At 43.2% G+C, this 19,232-nt stretch overlaps 1 protein-coding gene across 3 annotated transcripts in view; it reads right to left on the bottom strand.

Moving 5' to 3' along the window:
• Positions 1–19,232, bottom strand: part of sarnp (SAP domain containing ribonucleoprotein) — a 69,276-nt gene that overhangs the window by 47,620 nt on the left and 2,424 nt on the right. For all 3 annotated transcript variants that reach the window (XM_060910671.1, XM_060910672.1, XM_060910674.1), the window contains exons 2-4: positions 11,544–11,643; positions 4,419–4,462; positions 2,246–2,298 (exon numbers count right to left, since the gene is read on the bottom strand). In XM_060910671.1, coding sequence (XP_060766654.1) covers positions 2,246–2,298; positions 4,419–4,462; positions 11,544–11,643 — 197 coding nt within the window. The remainder of the gene's footprint in view (positions 1–2,245; positions 2,299–4,418; positions 4,463–11,543; positions 11,644–19,232) is intronic.

Raw genomic sequence — 19,232 nt, 5'->3', positions numbered from 1 at the left:
ATCAAGATGTTGCCAAGACATCTCATCTCATCATCTCTAGCCGCTTTATCCTTCTACAGGGTCGCAGGCAAGCTGGAGCCTATCCCAGCTGACTACGGGCGAAAGGCGGGGTACACCCTGGACAAGTCGCCAGGTCATCACAGGGCTGACACACAGACACAGACAACCATTCACACTCACATTCACACCTATGGTCAATTTAGAGTCACCAGTTAACCTAACCTGCATGTCTTTGGACTGTGGGGGAAACCGGAGCACCCGGAGGAAACCCACACGGACACGGGGAGAACATGCAAACTCCGCACAGAAAGGCCCTCGCCGGCCCCGGGGCTCGAACCCAGGACCTTCTTGCTGTGAGGCGACAGCGCTAACCACTACACCACCGTGCCGCCCGTTACCAAGACATATTTTGACCATTCAAGATACAGCCCTGGCTTGTTAACATTTTTTTACATAATGTGCTTTTTAACACTTTTGTTTTTGAGACGGCTATTCATGTACAGTTGAACCTCGTTTGAGTGGCCTCCCCTATGGAGCACTTGCATGTGACGTCACAGCCGATCCAGATTGTGACAGACGCCATCTTGTCGGTCAAACGCCATATTCCGCCTTCTACTTCTGGTTCTACTTCTGCTTTTACTTCTACCTTTTCTTCTGGAAAACCCTACTATATACAATTCTACTACAACGGCTGGGGCTACAAGCTCTCCCTACCTGTGCACGTTTTTTGTGTGTATTTTTGCGTGTTGTTCGTCTGTACCAGACTTCAATATCCACTACAACCGTATGGACTTACTGGACATTGGTTTCCAGCAGAAAATGACAGTTTGTAGCGATTTCCATCGCATGCACAACATTCCGGACAAGAAAAAAAAAAAAAAAACATTCCAGACGAGATAGCGAGACCAGCGGGGTCTCCGTGGATTGTTATCGGAAGCAAAGCGAAGGAGGCGGCGCCGGGAGCGGAAGCAAAAGCGAGGCTGTAGAGCCGGCCTGTTGACTAAGCTCAGAAAACAGCCACTCAAATCTCCACTGCTAAGCCTCTACCTCTCCAACGCCAGATCCCTGTAAACAAGACGGACGATTTGGAATTACCTTATTCTATAATCGGCTGGTCAGTGCTATACTCAATACTTAAGTGACTTACCCATCCAATGAGGATTCTTGTTTACAAGATGCCACATCTGAGTCGCTGACAAATCCTGAATTTCTGTAGAGAAAACTGTCCAGAGATTTATAAGCACGCAGTGCTTCACCACTGAACAGCGAGGGAAAGTTAATGAGGTAATCATACACGTCCGGGTATTCCGCTGGCAGTTCAAAATCCGGTCGTGAAAACTCCGTCCGGTAAGCCATAAGGGTCACAAATCTGTAGATCGTTTATTTTAGACATATATCTAGTTATCTGTTCATTAGAAAAACGAGCCGTGTAGTCTGTCGGTTGAAATTGATCCATTCTGTACACGAGTGCAGCAGTACTCAGCGGTGTTTTTGACCGACAAGATGGCAGTTGTGTACTTTCCGGTCACGTGACTGCAAGATCTCTATTGCCGGCCAAAAGTGGCCTTATAATGTAGTGTCCGTAACGTCAACAACCTAGCAGAATGGGGCATGTATAAAATGAGGTATATTTTCAAAACGGAAAGAGAATGCTACATGAAATTTTAGGTATGGGACCCCAATATGTTCAAGCCCATAATATCACAGTTTTGACCATTTTGGGTAACCTTGGGTTTTTTGTTATTTTGGAACCTATAAGGTCCATCTGATCTTGGCTGACCCGTATTACGAGACGGCCGGTCCGTTCTGTCTTGGGACTAGATGGTTAGCATGCTAGCTTCAAGATATCTCTCTGCAAAAACTTAGAGACATCTTTAACGTCACATTAAAGCTGTTATTTATTCACATGCTTTTGATTAGAACATTAAAAAAAAAAAAAAAAATCTTACACACCGCACCTTTAAAGTAGTCTGCAAAAAAATATCTTGTTTATCTTAGGTACTATCAGAAGATTACTGACGACACCTTATATGCATTTTAAATAATCTATAAAATACGTAAAGTCATAAATGCGGTCATCAGAAAGCACAATGCCTGAAAATGACCACCTCTTATAGGATTTCAGGAAACTGCACAGCTACAGCGCCATCTGCTGGGCAAAACTAGACATACAATCTCTGCATAAATACTGAAAGATCGCACACCACTGGTCACGTCCGTGGTAGTATCTGTGAAGTATACGTACGTGTCAGGTGGAGGTAACTCTTCTTGAGCTTCTACTTCAGGTGCTGCTGCCTCCTAAAAGAGATTTTATTCTGCTTTTAGTAAGCTTTCCTCAAAGACTATATCTAATTAGATGGAGTCATTTGGAGCTTCGTTATCCAAGATCTCCAAATGTACTTAAATCCTATTAGAACTGCACAACAGATAAAACAGTAGCCATGATCATTTTCGTTGAATGCTGAAGTCACTTCACTTTAGCATTTTGTCATTTTATATCTCCACAAGACAGGATTTTCTTTCAAAGTCTACATAAGCCTCACACAAACAAATCTCTCATTATGCCAAATATAACTATTAGAATCTATGAAAATGCATCCAAGCGTACTATTAAAACAGTCTCGGAACACGCTTTTAACTACGTTGCTCCCTAACTAAATGCAGAATATTTTTAAAGCAGTATTTTTCCAACATAAGGCCAAACAAAATAATATACGCGTTTCCTGGGTTTTCAAAATAGGGTAGGTAGGTAGGTAGGTAGGGAAAAAAATGTGTTTATCCCAAAAGTTTACGACAAATTTTCTAGGGTAGGTAGGAAAAAGTGATGTTTCCTTTGAAAACTTTTTTTTTGCAAAATACTCGTTAAACGTTTGCAACTGATCCCAGAATCTCAGAACTGTGTGATTTGTTATAGGAAACAATGTTGTAGTTACTCTATAGTTCTTCATTTGGATATATTTTTAATTGTTGTGAATATCTTTTGCATTGCAATAGGCTGATTTGACAAGCAAACATTTCTGTCCACTGTGTCGCTTTTTGTTCCGAGGCGAACCTCCATTTTATAGGCACCCGGAAGAATCGATGAAATATACAGCGCGTGTGCAAGCAGTCATTTACATCCGACCCTTCGAGGCATGAACACAAGGGTGGCCAGTTTTTCTACTTAAAAATCTAAGATAATCATCACTGTAACACTAGCAAGAATACGCAGCATTGTTCAGCTATGTATTCGATTGCATCTAACGGTGACCCCTGTCTAGAAATGCCTACGAAATTTGGCTTTGCTGTGACCTTCGGTGTCCGAGTTATAAACGTTTAAAGGTGGGCTGGAGCCATGGATCAAATCAAAACTTGAGTCGCTGAGCAGCGCTTGCACGGTGGCGAATGACTGGCCGAGGCACTGTCCTACCAGGCCGTGCTGGTTTGAAAGGGCTGGGGTAGAGGGAGGTGCGTGTTGGTTGTCAATTTACTCCTGACAGGCCTCGTGTCTTTTGGCAAATACCGAGTGGTTTATATGACATGCCCTAGCGGTTCTCGTTTGACTCGCCAGGTGGCTGCCAAGCAGGTAGGGTTGGGCGCGAGAAATAGTTTATCGTGGTCATAAACAGTTGAAGGGTCGCAGTGTTTTTACAGGGTCGGTCAGGTAACCGGAAACACATATTTTGTTTGGCCTAATTGGGGCGCGAACACCGGAGGTGCAGCAGAGGTCACTGCACCGGAGGTGCAAGGCCCTATTGTTTTCCTAGAGGTTATTTATTTATAATCATCATTCCGTCTTCTTTTTCTTCAACACTTTGCCATTCTTTGGGTGGTTCTCATGGGCGAAAACTCATGAAATTCAGTACACACAGTTTCACCTATCCGTGTCAAATTTGGTAGGTATGTGGGGTGCCGCAAGACGAGCAAAATTGCAATATACATCGTATTAGCTATACTCAACAGGAAAGGAGTCCATTTTGGTTTTGTGCGTTTTGACGCGCGTTACATTTTGACATACTCCACCTAGGCGGTTTGCCGGATTCGTGCCATATTTGGTATACGTGATGTCAAAATAATGCCGATTTTAAATTGTGAAGGGATTTGCGATATCTTGCAAGATATATATATATACACACACGTTACGCCACGCAAACAGGAAGTGTGTCATAAATTCACCATGAAGTGCTTGATATGGCTCAAACTTGACAGATATAATGATTCTGATGATATCCACACCACCACTCGTGGTTCAAAGAAGTGAAACAGAACTCTAGTTACAGATCTAACTGCGGTTCCACGAACACTTGGCCAGATGTGACCAGGTGTGAAGAGACTTACAGCAAATATGACTTAAATCTTATGAACTGCAGAGCAAGATCATTTCGAAGCAATCGTTTAAGTTCATTTTCATTTAGAGTTTGTATTACTAGATTACTTACCTCTGTAAACTCTTCTAAGACTTCTTCCTCATTGACATCCTCTTCTGAAAATTCAGCATTTTAGTTAGATTCACAAAAATGCTTAGTGGAAAATGACACATCAAGAGACAGCAAGAAAAGAACAACTCCAGTGAATGATGTAAAATGTAATTTAAAAAAACAAACATGTTAACTCATGCCTCTTGTACTGATCATTTCTAATTGGAAAAAGAAAAAAAAAGAAAAAACAAAAACAAACAAAAAAAAAAACTTATTTCGAATAAGGAACTGGCCTTAGACAAAGTTTGTTATAGCAAAATTTGTGTCCTCCCCCCCCCGACACAATCAGACTCGTCAATCGCACACAGCGGTAGCAGGTTTATCCATAGGCTATAAATAAGAAACCAGAGAAACTTTTTTTTTTAAATTTCCCCATCGCTTAACATAGTAGTAGAAAACTATAACAGCATTTATATACACAACATATTTGTCTTTTGCAAAACTGCTGCATGCAGGACTCCTTATTTTGCCGATTTTATTCACTTCTTCCACATCCTCCTTCTCTGTAGGTTACTTTAGGCACTTTCGGAAAAACATTTCTAGGGACACAGGAAGTACCCACTACATAACTTCACCGGCATTTTTTCCCCCGAACGCTGAAATAATGCAAGCCAGCTGACGGTTTGTAAAACGAGGTCAATAGTTTACTTTTTGCTTTCACATGAAAGTGCATCTTGTCCACCAATGTTCGTGTTGCTGTGTCACATGTTTCTATAGAAATGGATCATTCCACTGAGCTGTGAAATCGGGGAGACCAGGAAGTGTTACATGCTGACAGTAAATTCTTTTTTTTTTTTTTTTAAAGATTTTTTTTGGGGCTTTTTTTCACCTTTATTGGATAGGACAGTGTAGAGACAGGAAATGAGCGGGAGAGAGAGACGGGGAGGGATCGGGAAATGACCTCGGGTCGGAATCGAACCCGGGTCCCCGGATTTATGGTATGGCGCCTTAGCCAGCTGAGCTATGACGCCCCCAACAGTAAATTATTTATTTTAAGGAGCAAAAATGTGATGGAAAATAGTTAATTATTACTTAAAATATGTTTACCCAACATGTTATAATGTGGATGAATATTTTGTAACAGGTTTTTTTTTTTATCCCCACAGGATTTCACGAAACTTGGCAGGATTTTGTTGCATGTCGGTAATACACATACTGTAATTTTGTTAAATTGGGTCACAGACCTTCATCTCATCTCATTTTTTTTTTCCGTTTCCGGTTGAGAGTACGTCGTGCGCGTTCTGGCTGCCGCTTCTCATCAGAACTTTTTTTATTTTATTTTTCTATTTTCATTTACCGTATTTTCTGGACTATAGAGCGCACCTGTATATAAGCCGCATCCGCTCTATTTTTAAAAAAAAATTTAAAAAAAAAAAGATATACAAGCCGCACCGGGCTATAAGCCGCAGATATCTATGTTGAAAAATTAGATATTTACTGCATGTACAGAACGATTTTGTACTGTAAATGTACATGTATGTACCTGAACAGATTCTTTCCGAACAGTGCCTTTTAACACGGCAGCAACTTTGCTGATTAAAACGGAACAGAACCAAGAGAAAATAACCGGTATTTATTTACCTTCATTTCTCCTGTGTTTGAAACCACAAGTCACTTTAATCATCTTCGCTGGATTTGAAAATAATTACCAGTTAGTAATTTGTCGTGCGTGTTCTATCTGCTAAAGATCTGCTAATTCTTCTTTGCATTGATTTTTCGTCTATCTTATTTTTGATTCTACTTCCGGTTAGAGCGCCCCTAGCGGTGGAAGAAAAATCCACAGAATAGCCGCACCTTTGTATAAGCCGCATGGTTCAAAACCTAGGAAAAAAGTAGCGGCTTATAGTCCAGAAAATACGGTATTTATTTTTTTTTCCTGTGTGTTTGTCTAGTTTGATGTTTGTATGAAGGTTCTGTCTGCTGGTTGTGGTGTAGCTCCGGACCTAGTTTTGGGCGTCGGTTCCCTCCAGGCCTTGGCTCGCTGTGGGTGATGCCTGTGCTCCCAGCTATGGACTGCAGTGAGCTCGTTGCTCATTTTACATCGTGGTTGTCCAGCGCTCTGTACTTTAATGCTTGGCATGATGTTCTGAGCGATGTTGCTCGGTGGCGTCGCAGCGGCTGTGCAGGCGGTTTGGGACACACCAGCGCTCTGCGTGGTGGTGCTTCTGTGCTCGCTTTGTGGATCCATGGCGTGGTGTTCAAGTGATGTTGCTGACGGCGTCATGGCGGCAGTGCTGGAGATGTGGGACTCGTTTTCGTGTGCCTTTTGGTGGGACTGTGGCTGCTACACCATGGGAATTACATCCTGACCCTACTTGGTGGACCTCTTACATTTTTTTTTTAAATTAATTATTTTATTTTTTTCCCCCTTGTCTATAATTGTAAAGCGCCCTTGGGTTTCTTGAAAGACGCTATATAAATTTAACTTATTATTATTATTATTATTATTATTATTATCTCTAGCCGCTTTATCCTGTTCTACAGGGTCGCAGGCAAGCTGGAGCCTATCCCAGCTGACTACGGGCGAAAGGCGGGGTACACCCTGGACAAGTCGCCAGGTCATCACAGGGCTGACACATAGACACAGACAACCATTCACACTCACATTCACACCTACGGTCAATTTAGAGTCACCAGTTAACCTAACCTGCATGTCTTTGGACTGTGGGGGAAACCGGAGCACCCGGAGGAAACCCATGCGGAGAACATGCAAACTCCGCACAGAAAGGCCCTCGCCGGCCACGGGACTCGAACCCGGACCTTCTTGCTGTGAGGCGACAGCGCGAACCGCTACACCACCATGCCGACGAGTTACAGACCTTGATTAACAAAATTATACTTTGATAATTTCATGAGGGTGTACATTCTTCTGAAATCAACTCCTCTCACAATTTGTGAAGGAATTTCTTGGCTGAACTTGGCAAAAGGCTGTGTTATATGACAGTTATACGCATATTGAAACTTCGTTTAATTTGGGCAAATTTTACCAGAGTTGTGGCCTTGATTAATAATAAACTTGTACTTTGGCAACTTCATCAAAGTGTGCTTGCTTTCTGAAATCAACTTCCCTCACAATTTTTATCCTCCGCTGGCTGAAAGGCCCGAAGAGGGGGATTATGTCGTGGCGGTATCTGTCCCAGGACGGGTACTCACCTTCTGAAATCAACTCCTCTCACAATTTTTGGAGGAATTCCACAAAACTTGGCAGGATTCTTTGTTATATGTCGGTAATACGCATATTGCAATTTCATTCAATTGGGTCACATTTTACCACAGTTATGGCGTAGTTGCCTGTGGGGGATACTGCGCTCTCAGAGCACTCGTTACATGATAGCTAAGATAAAATCACATCGTATTTCTTCCATCACATATAGGCTCAACATAACCTGGACTTCACTGTCGGTCCATTGGTCTGGATCCCTCCCCATTTTTTGATGCTACATTACAGGCATTTAGCAGACGCTCTTATCCAGAGCAACGCATGACGTATATAAGCTGCATGAAGCCACTCCACACGCTACATTTAAAGTGGCCACAGTTACAGAATTAATCAGCTTTATCACTTTTTTTCTCTCCGTGCTTCCACGGAAGGCAGTCGCATTTTCTGCTCTCCCTCTCCCTCCTTTTTTTCCTGCTTGTGCTTCTGTATCTTGTCTTGTCTGCTGTACTTTTTGAAGAGACTCTTCCTGCATTACTTTCTAAACTAAAAAAGCATGGAATTGATAAACTGGTCTCCTAACAAAATTGATAGTTTTCTCGACGAGAAGTTTGGGTTCGGGGGAACCCGTTTGTCCCGCCGGAACGTTTGCGGCTGGTTACACGATGGACGCGTGGGAGCGGTGGCAGGTCGTGTGCCTGGCGATTCTTTCTGTGGAGGACATTGAAGATATCTACCTTTTCGGAACCATGATTACAGGACTTTTGCTGATTGGATTAGGCATTGCCCTGGTATATCGAGGAAATCAGACAACGGTGACAGCTGTTCAAAGCCTCACAAAGCCTGGAAAGACCAAACAATTCATATCTTATCGACATTCGGCGCCCTGAGACAGCACCGGCCTTGGTAGGCCGTTGCTGAGGAAACATTTCCCCCTGAAGGTCACTGCCGGGAGACACTCGCATTCCTCTCTAACTCTCCGCGGTCGCCATCTTTACCCCCAGTGAGACAAGCGGGTGCGTGACCAGCGCCTTCATGGCTGTAGGAGCGGACGGCCGCTTGCTTGCGCTGGATTACCTCCTCCCCTCAAGTCCTGTGTTTAAAGTGTACTCGTGGTGTTGTGTGCTTATGCAAAGGTTTTTTAAATGTTCCCACACTGTACTCCTGACAGGAGCATAGTGTGTGTGTGGGGGGGTGTTCTTTTTTCCTCATCGCTCCTCATGTTGTGTTTCCTTTTTATCTTTATCCCTGTCTTCCTGTCCTGTCTACCCTATGTTAATTGTATGTTGTATATGTACGGACAGGTTGATGGCTAATTTCGCTGGTACATGTGACTAATGACAAAGGGCATCATCATCATCACTTAAATTCATTACAGCACCCCATCGCCTGACATACAGACCCCTTGCGCATGATGCCACGCATCACGTGATGATTTCACCTGGTGGTCAAACAGACACCATCTTTCGTGTAAGCAAGGCTTAACCCGTCTTCAATATAGCTGGTTTTTGCACTGTTTTTGGTCATTCAAATAGAGAACTAGATAAAAGGTATTACCGTCTCCCTGCTATCAAGAAAAATGTTAAAGCAAACGAAGAAATGAGTGCTTGAAGAGAATACGATGAGAGGAGCTAAGCCTGAAAACACACACAGACTGAACTTTACAACAGCTGCATGTATGTGAAATGGAAATAAATCGACTAAGGCAGGAAAAACTATTTTGGATAAAATTGTTACTGTCCATTACACACTTAACCTGTGTGACTCACTTGTGCCTTTTGAATAGAGAATAAATGAAGAGGGAACTGAACATTAACTGTTTATTGAAATTATTATTACAAGGGTGATTTTATAGTTACTATATGACTATAGCTCCAACTGGAATGTGCTGATTTGTTAGCGTTTGTAGTTATTGTACCATCCACTATTAGATCAAATTAAAATCTTACAATATTGTTTGAAAGTCTAGAGCAAGATCGTTTGTTATTTTACAAATAACACTTCAGATACCGTTTTAACAATAATAAGTATCAAAGTATGAATGATAAGCGCAAATAGTTCTGTAACTAGATGCCCTTGGGGTTGATGAGACACGGAGAGCAGGGATACCGTCTAGCCCACAGTTCAGGTTGGAGTCCTTTGAGAGTAAATGCTTTGGCTTTCGCGGCATTCTGTTCCCAAAAGCTGATGTCGGGAAAATTATTTACACAAAGGTTTTCTTGCTTTTCCAGTTTTTTTTTTTTTAAAACTGTTCTTCCGTGTCGGGACTCTTTGGGGAAAAAGGTATATTCCAACATGAAGCCAACGCTAGGCCACAAATCTGCACCATCACTCCTGTCGTTTCGAGGAATTCTGTACAGATCATAACCGCTAATAAACTCTAACTTCCGCGTATATCTATCCTTCACTTCTTTTTGATGAAGATTATCCAAGTAATCTGGTAGTAGAGCTTTTTCAGCTGGAGTTTTCTTCCGACAACAGCAGCAGGCATCTTTGCTTGGCTTCAATATGTGAGCAGTATGGAAACAAAGTTCGCTTGTCCCCCAGGTAGAGGGTAGCAACGGTTGCTAAGGTAAATGTGACACCAGTGCAAGGGGTCTATAAACACACGTTGAGCAAAATTAAAAATGCGAGACCCAACACACGGGCTCTTATAGGAAGACTTACTGCCTTTAAGGCTACATCCACACGACAACGACAACGAGATTTAAAAAAAAATAAAATATCGCATCCACATGGGCAACGGATCAGTAAAATGTCAGGTACATATGGCAACGCAACGCTTGCTGAAAACGATGCAATACACATGCCACACCTCTAGGTGCGCTGTAAGACGGTCCCATCGGAGACACCACAACAATAGAAGTAAGGACGCATGCGCATAAACTATTATGCGCGAGACTTCATATTAGCCACAAAGTCAGAAAAATCTGTTCGTAAAATTACGTTATAATGACCAAATACAATGAAAAGTATTTTTCCAGTCTCACCTGTGAAAGGTAATCCCATGTGATCTCATTTGGACGGCAAACCTGTTGGTACAGTTAAACGCAGCACATGAATGAGGCGTCTTTATTCTCTGCTTTGACCTATCCAATATGGCGGCGAGGATGACGTATGATTCTACGCGGAAGGCGGCGTCTTTAATGGTCCGGAATAAATTGAATGCTACACGTTGATGGATTAATTTGTTCTTCTACGCCCTTTTTGAGGAATGTATTGTAGGACTTAAACGAACATCTGAAGAGGTGAGATCGCTCCTTTTTTTCCCTATTTTTGCTGGCGGGATTGACTCTCACTCTCTCACTTTGCACCATTACACAATAAATATTCACAGTGAAAATATTTTGTAAGCGCGTTTCATGAACCAAGTTATAGGATTTGTTGACAACTCGCATCGAGTTCGTTACACTTCTACCCGGCGTGAAGCACTGACAGTCATGTGGTTGTGACGTCACCGTAAACAAATCCGTTCTACTCATCCAGACGACTTCGCAACGGCGCCGTTGCCAGATCTTTCCACTCTGGAACCCGTTCTCAAAAGATTTCGTTTTGGGGCACCCAAAACGCCGGTGCCGTGTGGACGCCAGGCCGAAACGATAAACAATTTTATCAGATTCACCTGAATCCGTTGCCGTGTGGACAGGGCCTAAGTTGGACTTTGTAGGCATTATAAAGTTCTGCCACAGTTAAATAAAGGTCTTGCTCATTTCTGTTAAGCATTTGAGTTAAAAGAACAACCAGATGGTGTTTGAACATAGGACTGTGGTGGTTTATTTAAAAAAAAAAAAATGGCAGCACTGGAGTTGCTCTGCAAACAAACAAATTAAAATGCACAACACAATCTAGCTAAAACTGATTAACTTCTCTTAGTGTGGACTGTACAATATAACAAAAGAGAAGCAAGTCCACAACACACAGGTACATACCGTGTTCATCGATGTAGGCCTGCAGGCGTGCAATCAAATCCCCTTTGTTGCCCTTAACCTCCAGGCCCCGGAGTGCACACTCCTGCTTCAGCTCAGCTAACTACAAACGACAACATGGAGCCAAGGAAAGCATATTTGTGTCATCAAGCACAGTCATGAAACATAGCACACAAGCTGGTCTATGAATATTAATTAGCCATTATTATTCTCATCTCATTAGCTCTAGCCGCTTTATCCTGTTCTACAGGGTCGCAGGCAAGCTGGAGCCTATCCCAGCTGACTACGGGCGAAAGGCGGGGTACACCCTGGACAAGTCGCCAGGTCATCACAGGGCTGACACATAGACACAGACAACCATTCACACTCACATTCACACCTACGGTCAATTTAGAGTCACCAGTTAACCTAACCTGCATGTCTTTGGACTGTGGGGGAAACCGGAGCACCCGGAGGAAACCCACGCGGACACGGGGAGAACATGCAAACTCCACACAGAAAGGCCCTCGCCGGCCACAGGGCTCGAACCCGGACCTTCTTGCTGTGAGGCGACAGCGCTAAGCACTACACCACCGTGCCGCCAACATTATTATTACATTAGTTAATTAGACGTTTCACAGAGGGATTTCACCTTATGCGTGTTTCCCATGGCAACCGCTTTGGCGATCATGTTCGTGGGCAAGTTAAAACAATTGAAGGGTCAGATGCGAGTGTTATCACTGTCACGAAAGAAAAGTTAGATTTTATCCTTAGATTCTCAGTCAAAGGCTCGATATTTAGAAAAAAAGTGTGTGAAATAGACTATATTGACCCCTGAGGACCCAAAGAAGGAACGGAGTGATGAAATCGAGGATTATCCTGCCATTACGTTCCTCGATATGGCATCTTATTTCCTCCTTCAAAGAAGCTCCTCGACCATGGAAGAATTCAGAGCGTATAAACGTCGTTCTAACTCTGGCACTTCACGATTTTCCAAAGAAAGGCCATTTCCTTTTTTGCTCTCCTCCGTTGGAGTGTTTTCTCAGGCTGATCTTTGTTTCTTTGCCCAAGTTTAAGTGTAGAAGCCCAATCTGAGCCATCAGTGCAGTAAAGGTCTGACGATTTTCCTATACATGTAGATAAAAATGTTTAGAACATTGAGGAGTAGAGAGTTCAAAAATATTTTACCTTCAGGCTAATTTAAGAGCGAGGATGGCGAAGAAGTTAGTTTGTAAAACAAAGAATAAAAATGTCGATGCTCTGTTTACATGTAGCTTGCTTTTCAGGGTTTTAATTGGAACATCCAAGCTAAAATTTACTTATTACTTCAACTAAACAATAGTTCAGAGTCAAGTCAATCACAGACCTGAGGAAAAAACAGTCGGAGCAGACTCTGCTTTGCTTTGTCGGAGTCTAGTTTTTACGATTTAAGTTGGTGATTCACCAATCTCGCCTTTTCTTTGAAATTTCACGTGCATGGTCCCCTCGATCAGCGTTTCTCAACCTTTTTTCAGTCACGGCACCCTTCAGAAGTATGCAAATTCTCAAGGCACCCCCATATAAAATATAAGGCCCCGGTCACACCGCCCGAACTTTGCTGGAGCGTTCCTGGAGCGGTGAAAAAAATTCATCACCGCTCGTAACCGTTCACCACTGTTTAACAAAAGTTGGCCCCCGTTAAAGCAACGCCGTATACGCTCGGCCACCGCTGATGTTTCTCGAGGGGCCCTCCTACCGCTCCGAAAGTTTTGAGCTGCACAAAATATTGCGAGCGGTGAGGAGGGGGCAATTTTCCGCCCCGGCAAAGTTCACCCCCGCTCCACCAACGCCCAGTCAAAGTTTGGCACCGCTAGACGCAAGTTTGTGGACGCTTGGGTCCGCTAGGCCAACGCAGAAATCTTGAACGCTGGACCACCGCTGCTTCGCCAGCGTTGCCCGGGCAGCGATTAAACGTTGCACAAACTTCGGTGGAGCGGTTGTAAGCGTTTTACGAGCGGACACGGGGTTGCTGGAACGGTGTCGGGCGTTGAAGCAGCTATCCATGGTGGCGATGAACTTTGGTTTGGCGTTGGTATAGAGGTGTCGGAGCGGGACCAGAATTTGGCTATAAATACGGGGAGAAATGGACCAGGAGCTCATTTGGAATCGAGCTGCCGCTGAGTTCAGACCTCATCTATATCGAATTTGCTCAAAGTTACAGTAAAACTGTATCACCATGGATGCTGAGAGGCTTGCTATGATTGGTGCACTAGTCCAGCAGCAGAATCAGAACCTCCTCAGATTGCAACAAGCTGTTGACAGAAGGAGAAGAGAGAGAAGAAGGAGAGACAGAGTTGTGTGGGTCAGACAGTGGATACTGAGAAGGCCTGAACATGGACTGTATGACAAGCTGATGGTGGAGCTTCTATCAAAAATCTATCAGAACTTGTATCAAAACGATCCGTTCAGCTCCGTAGTCACAAGCGGTATGCCGCTAAACCAACTTTATACCCCTGCCGAGCCAAAGCCTGCATGCGCAGAACGCCGCTATACCAACGCTCGCGTCACCGCTAAACCAACGCTCGCTACCGCTCAACCAACGCTAAAGCAACGCCGGCTTCAGCGGTGCACCGCTAAGCCAACGCCCGTGTTTTCGATTTTTTTCCCATTTTGTGCACGGTGACGAGCGTTGTCGAAATTCGGCCCCCCCTCCCTACCGTTCAAGGAACGCTCCAGCAAAGTTCGGGCGGTGTGACCGGGGCCTAAGCAGTCACTGACCATACACTGACCCCGGCAGTGACGACGTGACATGGGAAAAGGGGCCATGAGACTAATTTTGATGATGCATGAGGCGGCGATGATCTGCATTAGTGTAACTATCGCTTTTTTGAATTTTAATTCATTTTATTTATTTCATTGTTAGAATATATATTTTTTTGACAGCACCCCAGTTGAGAAAGGCTGCCCTTGATGATAAATAATAGCTGGAAGGCTATAAAAAGTCGTTTTATTGCAGTCAGGGTGATTTGAGCATCCACAAACAGAAAAATTGACCATCTTCACATCGAAATATGGTCGCTCTATTGAATTAAGCCTACAGCTTGAGCATAAAAAAAGTAAAATACTTTTATCAATCGATTACGGCCGTCTTTTACACCTCATAGCACTACTATTCTATACATGCCTTAGTTACAGGAATCAATGAGAGATGTAACTCTATCCTCTCTGGTCTTCCTCACAAACTTCTTCATAAACTTCAGCTGCCCGTATCGTTACTAGAGCTCCTTCAGAAGAACATATTACTCCTGTCCTCCAGCAGCTTCACTGGCTTCCTGTTAAATACCGTATCGACTACAAGATTCTGCTCCTCACTTTTAAGGCACTTCATAACCGAGCACCTCCGTATCTCTCCGACTTGCTTCAGCTCTACACACCTTCTTGTACTCTTTCATAGAAGATCTCCTCGCTCTCATTCCACCTCCAGCTCTTTTGAAAACTATGGGGTTTAGAGCTTTCAGTCGTCTTGCCCCTCACCTCCGGAACTCTCTTCATGACGTTCGTAATATTGATTCTCTTCCTACTTTTAAATCCCGCCTTAAGACGCACCTTTTCAAACTTGCCGATTCTGTCTGACTTCAGTGCTAATGACTTTTCCCCAAGTTTATTTTTGTATTTTAGGCCTTGTATGTTGATTTTTTTTATTGTGTATTGCAAGTTGTCCTTGAGTACCTAGAAAGCGCCTATAAATAAGACGCATTATTATTATTAAAACACGGCCGATGCATGTTGCCATGGGAGACATGACATGTAAAATCCCTCAATTGAGTTGCTCCTGTCCATGTTTAGGTTCCAGTCTTGAAATCTCGCCAGAATTAAAGAAACTTCGAAAAGTTTTTTTTTTCTTTTTCAAAAACAGATAATTTAAAGTGCATATTCTGGACCAATTTTGCGTTTTTTTTTTTTTAAATATGAAAGTATGTCCCTTTACACACTCATCCAGAAGGGTAATTTTGCACAAGGCCATCTGTCTGCAGCAGAAAAGAAGAAAATAAAAATAGTCTGGAGCCAGATTCGTGACGTCATCTGCGGAAGCGCCAGCAGGCTGCGCGAGCTTTGCACGGTTTCAGTGCACAGCCTGTGTAGACCAAGCGCTCCCATTTCTCTCTCATTGTCCGGTCTTTTGGGAAACGATGAGTGCTAATCCCATCAAGATTGGTGTTGCTACACCCTCCTACGATACATCTGTTAACCATTTTAATAATTACGTGATAACGTTGAAGAAATTTGCAGAAAACCACCAGGTCGTTTTCTCATAAACAAACCAGCGCTGACGTAGGATTCAGAGGGAGGCGTCACGCACGCGACGTCACGAAAATCAATGTTTGCCGGGAAATTCAAATGCCAAGTTTTTTCAGAGGCGGACCAATTCGCCTCAAATGGCTTGATTTCAACTGAATTTTTCTGGTATTGCGCAAGGTAAAAAAATTGCACAAAATGCGACAGATATTTGACCAAAGTTTAATATAAAATAGGAGAATTACATTGATCTTGCTCCTGAATTTACCCGTGCTATGCACACTAATGGCACTCCGTTGGCTCTTCCTTGGTTACGGTACCATTTCCAGAGTCAGTCGAAAAAACACTTTCTTCCACGCGAGCGACGAGACATGACAACTTCCCTTGTCTTTCTAAAATATTTACTTAAAAACAACAAGGTAAATCACAAAGTCTGGTGCACGGTCAAGACTGTTGCTTCCACCGTGTTCTGACTCAAACTAAGGTATACACGGTCAGTGATGTCACATCATAAGATTTAGAACATGGAACTCTTTTCTATGTTCGTAAATTATCATCATTCATTTTTAACTGTTTTTAACTTAAATTATTATTGCTTAACTGGCCCTTACATGCACTTTAAGGAATTAAACGACGGGGGATCTAAAACAGGACCATAACCACACAAAACATGAAATGAACAAGCATTAAACTTCTTTAGTTTATGTTGCAGTCTGTGATACAAATCTTCAGATTTAGCTGCAGTGAATTCTAAATAAACCACCAAATTCATTCATTCTTTGTTATCTGTCAGGATAAATACTAATCGTTACATACTCTTGTAATGTTAGTGCAGTTGCCCTATTTTATTAGGCACACTACACAAACTAACAGAACTACTACAAATATATACACGACATTTCTAAGGGAACTGCGCAGTAATAGAGCGTTTAAAAGGAGATACGCAGAACCATGGTCTCACTTTTTGTTTATAAATGCTCTGAGACCTCAAGAACAGCACAGGAACAGTTTGAAGCATTAACAATGAATCTAATATAATAATTTTTACGATTAAAGTGATTCATATAGGTAGTAGGGATGACGAAAACTAAAAATCTTGACCGACCACCAAGCCTCATTAGCCGGTTAAAGTCGGTTAACCGGCGCGCCTTTTGGCGGATGCCGCCTTTTTCACGGCTGAATCGTGCAGATCCGTTTTTTTTTTTGGGGGGGGGGGGGGGGGGGGGGGGCGCTTGGAGTGTCTGAATAATTTCATCAGAGTAAATTCTGGATTAAATTATTCAGACACTCCAACGCCGCCCCCCCCCCCCCCCAAAAAAAATCGGATCTGCACGATTCAGCCATGAAAAAGTCGGCATCTGCGTCTTTAGTTTGTGTGGAGAGATCTGATCTGCAAAAACATACTTTCAGAATGCACTGGCCAAGACAGGACTAAACTCGATGTGCCTTCTAATAATAATTAAAAAAAAAAAAAAAAAACAGAATAGTAATTTGTAAGCTAAATAGCCTGTCTACACTTTTCTTTCGCCAAGTGGCAGCTGTGTTCAACTGGGGCGGGAGGGCGGGACATGACTGAGTGGGTGTTTCTGATTTGTCAGCTGTCGTCCTTACACCGCATGGCATGCCCCAAGCATTTACAACACAGAATTCCAGGTTCTCCGCTCCAAAATCGGCAGCTTCAAAACGATTGATGTTTTTTTTTTACCGACAACCAAAAAAAAAAAATTAACCGGTTGATGTTGATTCAGTCAACCACCAGTCAAACGGTCATCGGTTAACATCCCTAATAGGTAGCGGTCTGAGTGAATGACCTTGACGTCCGTAACGTCACCGCAGGAAGTCTATCGTTCTCGTCGCCATTTCCGCTATACTAAAACACAGAGCTGACTGCAACTCCAATCCTCCATTTTGAGCTGATTTATCGCCATGCCACATAGATGTGTTGCTGGTGGGTGCAGCAACATAACAGAAGGTGGATTTACGTTGCATTCATGGCCCAAGAATGTTCAAACTGCAAAGATTTGGACACGTTTTGCGAGAAGTGGGCACGTTGGGCGTCCAAGAAGTGGTCTCTCCTCTGCTCTGCACATTTTACTGAAGACTCGTACGAGACCTCTGATCTGTTGAGGCGCGTTGGCTATAAGCCCGTATTGAAAGAGAGGACAGTATCAACAATTAAAGAAAACTACAAGAAAAGGAAAGCAAGTTCAGTTGCACCAGTTCTCCTGGAATGTGAGCCAAGGGTTGTTGCTAAAACCTGGGACGGGATGTAGACATATTACCGCTCGGGCAGTGACCTGCTTTAAATGATTAAGGGTTCAAAGCAGGAGGAATCTTAAAAATATGCTTATAAAAAGGTGCTCCTTTAAAAGGCGGGAACGCTTGTCAGATAATGATGCTTTCAGGACAATATCACGAAGGGCATGGTTGTTCATGTGTGCGATATCCGACTCATCGTCTCTCTGAAACGTCGGTAAAAGTCACTAAATTGGCAACAATGATTCGGTGCTGTTGCTTTGGTCTGAATCTGGGCGATAAATCATGCCCCGTTTATTTGAATAGAACCGATGAGAAAAATAAAGAGTTGGGAAATATTTTTTTTCTTAACTATAACGACTTAAATATTCACGTGTCTAATTTATTTAAATATTGACTTTAATGGCATTCCATATCAGGCTGTGACTGGGGAGTGAATGTATTTCAGTATGGTACGACTGCAGTGCACTGAGAAAAGCGATTATTTTTTAACTGATGCAAGAGCAACGGTGCTGAAGCTGGAAAGTATCCAACACCACCAAAACAAAGGAGCTGGTTATTGACTTTAGGAAAAACAAAACTGACATCCAGCCACTCATCATCGGCGGTGCCTGTGTGGAGAGGGTCCCAGTGTTCAGGTTTCTCGGCATTAAGCTGGAGAACGACCTAACCTGGAGTGCCAACACCAAGGAGCTGCTGAAGAAGGTGCAGCAGAGACTGGACTTTCTGAGAATCCTCAGAAAAAACTGTCTCCCCCAAAATCTGCTCCGGGCCTTCCATCACTGCTCCATAGAGAGTGTGCTCACGTACGAACTGTGTGTATGGTACAGCAGCTGCACATCCTTGGAGAAGGCGGCGCTCCACAGGGTCGTTAGGGCAGCAGAGAAAACAATAGGCTGCCCCCTCCCCACCCTGGAACAGATTTACACCTCCAGATGCCGCAGGAAAGCAATGGACATTTCAAAAGACTCTCCACACCCCAGTCATTGTCTCTTCCAGCTTTTGCCATCAGGCAAGAGACACAAAGCAATGAAAACCAGGACAAACTGCCTAAAAAACAATTTCTATCCCAAAGCAATCATGGCTTTAAACTCAAATGTGCAATAGAACTATTCTTGGCCCTATCCCCAATGTGCAATTTGTGTATACAAGATAAAGTCTTGATCACCATTGTCACTTTTC

This window comes from Neoarius graeffei, chromosome 26 (genome assembly GCF_027579695.1).
Source record: "Neoarius graeffei isolate fNeoGra1 chromosome 26, fNeoGra1.pri, whole genome shotgun sequence".
In the NCBI taxonomy this organism is placed as follows: Eukaryota; Metazoa; Chordata; class Actinopteri; order Siluriformes; family Ariidae; genus Neoarius; species Neoarius graeffei.
Note: the sequence above shows the minus strand (reverse complement) of the source record. Positions and strands in the feature narration are given on the sequence as shown.